The following is an 8,395-nucleotide window of genomic DNA, read 5'->3' on the forward strand; positions in this document are numbered from 1 at the left end:
GTGTCGAAATTGCATGAAATTTACCAAGTTGAAGGAAAACGGTGTTCTGATCTAGATTCATGGCCCATGAATGTCGCCAAATTTTAGGCAAATTCTTTTATTAAGGCCCCAAAAACAGTGTTTTTACTATTTATAGTAATATTTGTTTTTCCTTAATAACTTTTAGTTTAAAAGTCAGAATAAGATTCCAATTGTTTTGGGACGACCCTTAAGGTCAGTAGTTTATGATTTTGCATTTAACTCAATTTTGCCTTTTTTGGTAAAATTCGGTAATTTTGTCACCTAATCGCTTAATTAGTGTGAATTAGGGTTTTAAACGTTTTTGCTTGGTATTTATATGTTTTGTAGCCGTCAGAGGCAAATTAGACTATTATCAATAAACACAAACGTTTTGTCAAATTTTCTTCTGGTGGATTCCAGTTTTATCTCTTTATGAATTCAGGGAAACCCTTCGTGGATTCGAGGTTTACTACCAGAAACTAACAGTTTAGTTTCTGTTTCATTAAGAGAGCATCGTGTATGCTCCTCTTCAGGCTTCCGCAACATCATATATATATATATATATATACAAAAACTATCACATCATTGAAATTTAATATAGGTACAAATACATACGAAAAATCTTAGCGACAACAAATCCGTAAGTTCAAACTTTGTAAGATCCAATCAAGAATCTTCTAGTGCCAATTCTTTAGTGATTATCACAAATGATGCAATAAAATGAAAAAGTGATGAAAGCTAAAAATGAACAAATAGGGACAAACCAAACTTCGAACGTTGAAGATGAAAAAAAAACAGATGATGATAACATACCCCTAAACAAACTAAACAAGCATCGCCATACTGTAATAACAAAGCATTGAAGAAACAGAAAAAAAAAAAAAAATTCAAGTTTTCGTAATGAAGCTCTTTATTACATCATATAATAAAGATCAATAATATGGAATGAATTAATTTTCTTTTATCAACTTTTATTATACAAAATTACTCCAAAGTTGTTTATTTTTTTTAATTTTTTTTTTTACTTTTTATTTATTTATTGCTCATTACTTGAACTGAATAATTATAATGGATATGTGTGTGCAATTTATAATTATTGCTTCTTATGATGAAAGATTACTAACAAAGTTTTATAACAAATATGTTATAATATATGTACAACATTCTTCAAAAACAATTTGCAAAAACATTACTATATTATCCATGCATCATATGGGCAACTTACTAGTTAAGTTATAATATATGTATAACATCTTACATAACATTACAATATTGTCGGTTCCAGTTAGCTTAACCAGTAAAGTTTTTGATGAGAATAAGAGATCTGGGGTTCAATCCCTAACTACACAAAAAAACTGATCGGTGTCTTGATTTGATGATAAAAAGCTCTCACTAGGAACAGACGTCATAGGTTGAAAATTTCTCAAAAAAAATAAAATTACAATATTATCCATGCATCATTGTGAAGGGGAAGATGAGATGATGAAGGTGGTGCCTATAGCTCGAAACTGTGGCTGTTGAAATGGAAGATTGGATGATTGCCTTGTCTCCTAATATTCAGTGACCTGATTTCTTTAGCAACGCTTGTTTGAAGACTTGGAGGGCCACACACAATAACACCAACATCAACGCAACCCCATTTCTCTGATATATCCCCAAAAATATCTGCAGCAAAACAAAGGAAAGGGAATCAAGAAAGCCTTGTTGTTGTACAACTAAACAAGTTAAACTTTGTTATTAAGATTTTTTTTTTCATGTTTCTTTTAGTTTACTCCATCCATTTATGTCATATATTTTGTTCATAGTTGGTCCTAAGCTTGGTAATAGAGGAGGGCTGTGGTAGACTGATGGCTTGTATGAAATTTAGTCACTGTAGACACACATTAAGGTGTCCCTTACAAGCGAGAATACATGTATCCAACCTTGATTAGTATACCATTGTTGTTGGGACTAAAATTTGATTATTGTCATCATCATTGTCATTGTTATTGTTGTTGTTGTTGTTCTTTTAACTTATGTTTTGAACAAAAGTTGAGATGCTATACCTTTGAAGTCTGGTCTTGAACCATAATAAGTATTGGTTGAACTCAAAATTTTTTGCTGAAATGAATCCTTGTGAGCTAAAATTTCATCATGCTGCATGTTCTCAACCACTCTCCTATCATCCATGCTTGCCTCCCTTGCTGCATTTCGTCTTTCCCAAAGATGCCACAAACTAACCACAACACCCCCAAAGATAAAGACACTTGCAAGCATGCAGATTACAAGGAGAAGAGCTTTGTACCACCATGGAGATATGTCATAAGGGTTTATGTAGAAAATATCCAGTACATACAATAAGATGACAAAGCCTAGTGTAGACGAGATAACATACAGTCCAGACCATATATTGTTCCCTGTACCAACCAAAATTGACATGCTGCTGTTGTTTGACACAGAAGGAGATGAGTACGTAGCCTCGTGTACTTGACCCTCTTCCTGCAGATAAATTATAACCATTAAATGTCACAATATGAACACGATAACTTTAAATACAAAACAAAATAACAAGGGTGTGAGAGCATAATTAAGCATACTAGTGGAGGTTCTGATTCTCGAGTGACAAAAATGTGAATCTCAAGACTTAGTTTATCCGAGAAAAAAGGACAGATTAATTCCATATTGTTGATTGAAAGAAGAGGAAGCTCATTTGATCTTTTCACAGCCCAAACAATCAAGATATTTCGAGGCAGACAAGGTTTTCCTTCCCTGGTACGATGGAGAATGTCCCTCAAGATAGCCAGAAATGGTGAAATTCCTATGCCACCTGCTACTAAAATAAGATTTTCATACCTAGAGAATCAAACGGTGAAGTTAATTCATAAAATAGAAGATAATATGAAACTTAAAAGCTTGATATCTAGTAAATTCTAGTGAAATTGACTATTTGGTTGCATACATCAAGTGATATGGTAATTCATGTCCATAAGGCCCTTCAACAGAAGCTGTTATCTTTGTTCGAGGTCGAAGATGTAGGTCAGCTCCAAAACTATTTAGGACATTTCCTTTGAGCTTTTTTGTCCATTCTCCAATAACCTTTATGAGAACGCATAGATGATATTTACCATCTAGAGGACTAGATGAAACACTGAAAGGATGCCACTGCAGCCAAGATAATTCCCGAACTTGAAGGAAAATAAAACTGAGGGCATTGTACCGTAGATCTACATTGTCAAGGAAATGTGTCATAGCTATGGTAACAACAAAAAAACAAGGAAACTACAAATTTAAGGGGAGGTAGTATTACTTGCAGGTTTTGGAAACGTCAATTCCATAGTTCCGCAAGGTAGGCACTTGATTGAAATTATATCAACAGTCTTTCTTGATTGGCAAAATCTCAGAAAGCGATCTAGAATGAAAAGAAATATTCCTCCAGCAGGTACACAAAAAATGAAATGGCCAGCATGGAAAGCAAAAAAGAAAATAAAGATTACATATAGTTGATGAGTATAGATGAATAACTCAAACTTGTTCCTTCTCACTGGATAAAGTGATGTCATCCACATCAGTAGACCAGCTATCAGACTTATAACACCTGCAAGATGAGCAACACCGGTATCTGCCCACTCCAATATCTACATCAAACAATTAGATATATAAGCAGTGTCAACTTGGCTTGTTCCAAAAGCAAGGAGGCATTCTAACCTACGCATGCATACCAAAATACCAAGCACCACATAAGCTAAAAGATTATGACTACAAGCCAAGACTAAAGGGACTCACTTTTATGCTCTCTTTTTTTTTTTTAAAATTTTTTTTTTTCTATCATGAACTAGTTACCATATCATTGAATCAAGAAGATGAAAAAAAAAAAAAAAAAAAAAAAAAAAAGAAGGAAGAATAAGATATTTTTAGCAACAATCAATCAGTATACAAGGTTGCCGACAGGTGTATTTTAACCACAAAACAATCACAAAATCCCATCCTGGAACTGTTTATAGTGTCGTGCTTGTGTTTTTGAACAACCACCACGTTATTTGTATGATAAGCATGAATAAAGCCTGCCACCACATAACCATATTTTATAAGCCTGCTTTAGTTCCACTCTGAGCTCAAGCAGAACTGCTCAAGAATAAATCTATTTTTAAATTGCAACTCCCACCTCAATCCCAGATTCCCAGCTGGTCTATCTTCCATCAGGCTTCTGATCGAGCTACTTGCTCCAACAAGAGCAACATAAAGGCCCAAGGCCGTTCTGTGAAACTACGGCCAATCTTTATGGAAGTCAAATTGCTATTTCTTCATTCCCATTATTTCTGTCCATAACTTAAATTTTTATTTCACTACTCTTGCATTGGAAACTGGCAATTCATGGTAATTTGTGCATATGAATAATAAATAAAAATTTTTAACCAAAGAATTATGAATAAAACAGCCAAACCAGAAGGTAGCCGCATAAAGGATCATTTTCAAAGAGGGTCAAATCAAATTAACAAAAATAACAATTATTACTATATATAGCAAGGGGATAATTCAACTTTCAGTGATTATAAATAGACTCTTCTTTTGGCAAACAAACTAACAAATATATGTAAGGAAAAGAGAAACACATAGGTATAAATATGGCTATGCACAAGAAAAAGAATTAAACCATTAGCACTCACTTCTTTTAGAAGGTGTCCCTCCATTGTCCATGCAATTACATAGAGTAGTCCATGGAGAGTAAACAGTAGCATAGTGAGATGTCCAAGCCACACATGATATCTTATTGCTTGCTCGAAAGGGATATTTATAAGGCGGAGAAGAACTGATCCCCTTGCAACCGGAATAAACAAAAATGCCAAGCAATATAATCCGATAGTACCAATGCGAAGTGCCAGATTTTCCACAATGAAATAACTGAAAATTTCAAAAAACTAGGAATGTCAACCAGTGAAACCAATCTTCATGTACTGAAGAAAAAGAAATCTAACAAATTTTAAGGAAAAATGCACACTCTGAAGAATTTAAATTTCTCATATACAACATGTTTTATGATTGCAAAGAGATGAATTCAGATCAGTGATAATGACTTGTAGTTTGAAAGCTCTCAAATGGTGTCGTTGAAGCTGTAACAGAAGTTTGTTAAATTAGTTTTAGTTATTAGCCACGTGTCAGCCTATTATTTCTTACTTGGAAAGTTTATTAGGTTAAGCACCAAACTCTGTTTCTTATATGGAAAATGTTAAAGTCACAAATTATTTTACAAACTTTTTAACAAATTGTTGAGGTACTGATTAGTTATTGGTAAGTAAAAAAGTAAAGTTAATGATGGCCCAAAATGAGAACCAATAAGAATTTGCCACACCAATAGTTTGTAAAATGTTGTAAAATAGTTTGTGGCTGTAGTCATGGTTCTAATTAAAAACCAAACTATACCAACTAGTTCAATAGAGAATCAGACCCTAATCCAGTCCAATAAAAAAATGGAAAAACTGGTAACCAGACACAATTCTAGTTCTTTGGTAGTTCTAGTTTTTAAAATCATGGTTGTAGTGTGTGTATATATATTCAGAACTTCCCCTGTATTTAGATTAGAGAAGCATTTCTTCACTCTAATAAGAGAGATTAGTAGTTTTAATTCCATCTTTGTTATAAGAGTTTGGGCAAATTACAGTAAACCCATTTGTGGTTAAGCTTGATTTTATCTTGCCTATCCGTAGTTCAAAACTTAACATTTTGCCCACTTGAGATTAGCTCTATTTGTCTCTCATAACCCACCTCTATTAAAAAAACAAGCGTAAATATGTACTTTTAATTTGCACCCATTTTATGTCTCTTTCCCTCCAACACAAAAAATAAATATAAAAATAAAAACACAAAAAAAAAAGATCAAACAAGTAATTTTGTAAATAAACAAGCTATATGTCAAAACTAAATGAATAGACTCTTATTGACTCTCTCTCAAACTCCCATCGTCTCCATAACTTCAATACCAGAGGCGAATTTCGCCAAGAAAAGAAATGTAGAGAAAAAGGAAAAGGAAGAGAAAGTGATGGGTTTTGGGTTCTCTATAATTTTTACCTTAGTTAATTTCTTCAATCCCTCATACAATCTGAAGACTTTATGAGGAGGCCAGGTATTCTGTTTAATTCCTTTCATTCTTCTTTCATATTTTTTTATAAATACAAAACTGTGAAAATAAAGAGATGAGTTACGGAAATCTAACGGAGCGTATTTTTGGTGGGCAAAATAACAACTTTTAAATAATGGGTAAGCAAGGTGAAAATGAGCATAATCTTAGATGAGTCTTAGATGAGTTTACTATAATTTCCCTAAAAGTTTTGTAAGGATGACAAAAAAACTACTAAAGTAGAATGATCAAAAGAAAATTAAGCAATATAACAATAGTATATGGTTTCTATTTTAAAGCTATACAATAAAGTTTTAAACAAAGTAACCCAACCCAACAAATATCGTACCTCTTTTCTATGGGGTCGAGTCAACAGGTAACGTTCCAATGATCACTACAGTGTAGACATAAGCAGACCAGATAACAAACACGATAAAGAGGATTATGCAATTAACTCAGCAGCGGAAACAACCCCAAGTGGTCCATCCACTAGAACGGGAAAAGTCCACAATCGGAATCTTGGAGTCTTCTTCCTGAAAGTATATGAAACATACGCTTTTTCTTCATGTTACTCCAATTTAAGCAAATACATTATTATATTATTCCTTTTGCAGCTAGCTATCATATATCGTAAAAACAAAATGAAAAGATGTAGGAATGCATATATAGATTAAAAAAAAATACATACTCTTGTAGTTGTAGTTGTAGTCGGTCTTCCCAGAGATGAGAAGATATAGAACAGCAAGAAAAGCAATAAAGATAATTGGGGCACTGTATAACAGCAACATACTCCCTGAAAATGCACATTTTAAAGTCAAATCTTTTGAATGCAACAATAAGTTTGAATAAAGAAGTAGCTACCTATGTCCCCAAATAGGCTTCCATTGGTTGCAGCAGTCCAGTCAGCGTAGAGTTCAGTCCCGAAGTCTGTAGGAATGAGAAAAAAGAGAGCAACATATGCAAGGAATACAATCCACATGGTAAATTTGAGAACCCATTTAGCCAATGATACAAAGTTGATGTTTTTCTTGTTGTTGTTGTTGTTGGCATGAGCTCCATTGGAATGAAGAAGAGGGTCAGTGTGTAAAAAGTCATCGACGGCCATGAGGAGGAAAAGGAAGTAGCAGCAAGAAGCAGGGTGATGTTGTTATTGGAGAGATGATGAAATCTAAAGGCCATTTTGATATGGAATGATTCTCACAACTAGTGTTCACCTGTATTTCAAAAACTCTACCTAATAAAATCATTCTCCTCCGATCCGAAAACCCATCTAATTTTCTGTGTGGCAGGCAAAGGCAATCTTATTTTTGTTTAAATGTGACTATGTCTGAGGAAGTTGACCCTCAGGTTAGATTGCACCAGATACTATATAAAAGGAGATGTGCAGCCTGGGCGTTTCACTTCTACTCTACACGTTTGGGCGTCGGAAGAAAATTGGTTGGTCAACAAAAGGTCTTTACTTTAGAGGATTTATTTATTTATTTATTTAGTTCTGTTCTTTTCTAAACGTTTATATTATTGTCCTTTCCATCTCAAAAGAAATTGTTTTGACTCATTTGGAGGGCTACGCTAACAAATGAATGGGTTACATCAAAGAAAATTAGTTGGGGCAATTTGGAGAACGCGTGAGTGATTCCTGTAGTCCCATGCTCCGACAGACTATGTATTTAGCTTTCAGAGTCTAGTCAAAGTATCTTATTTGTGGCAATATACGCATGCGCTTGTACGCCAATGGCACCTAACCTCCCCTCAAGGCCACACATGTGGTTGTGTGTCGGAGTCTGAGTGCGCCTCTTATTATGCAATCAGGATTTTAGGAAGAAGAGCAGGTGTGCAACTGATAATATCACGCCAAGGAATTTACAATACATATTATAACATGTGCCTAAACAATTTAGGATGCCACTGATTTACTAGTGGCTGTATGGAATTGGTCTTAACATTAAATGATGTTGACCCCAAGTACGAATGGGCCCAATACTCGCCGGCCCGAATCTAATACCTAGCCTCTTTAAAGGAGCCTAACCTCGGACCACAAAATGACAAAATAGAATATGACTCTCCCTTTTTTACTAGATAGGTCGGAGTTAGGTTAGCCGAAGACTAGGCATTTGCCAAGCTACTCGAGAGGAAACTAAAAGATGTAGAGTTGTTTAAGGAAGTCTGTTGAAGCATTCTGATAAAATGGTAGTCACCTCCACATTAATGAGATTCACTTGCCTATCACAATCGCATTCTTAATATTGTCATTTCTATATGACTCATTCTTAGGGGCGTAAATTTCATATGGGAGATGCATATACC

The 8,395-nt window shown here is 34.4% G+C and overlaps 1 protein-coding gene across 1 annotated transcript; it reads right to left on the reverse strand.

Annotated features, from left to right (window-relative positions):
- Nucleotides 1-1,211: 1,211 nt before the first annotated feature.
- Nucleotides 1,212-7,453, reverse strand: LOC112000009 (ferric reduction oxidase 7, chloroplastic). Its single transcript, XM_065779697.1, is given in 11 exon segments — nt 1,212-1,665; nt 2,046-2,478; nt 2,577-2,832; nt 2,939-3,203; nt 3,287-3,614; nt 4,644-4,895; nt 6,466-6,539; nt 6,542-6,624; nt 6,780-6,807; nt 6,810-6,884; nt 6,953-7,453. Coding segments are annotated over 11 exon segments (2,208 nt in total). The 5' UTR covers nt 7,197-7,453; the 3' UTR covers nt 1,212-1,495.
- Nucleotides 7,454-8,395: the final 942 nt, after the last annotated feature.

This window comes from Quercus suber, unplaced genomic scaffold (genome assembly GCF_002906115.3).
Source record: "Quercus suber isolate HL8 unplaced genomic scaffold, Cork oak 2.0 scaffold_215, whole genome shotgun sequence".
NCBI classification, from domain to species: Eukaryota; Viridiplantae; Streptophyta; class Magnoliopsida; order Fagales; family Fagaceae; genus Quercus; species Quercus suber.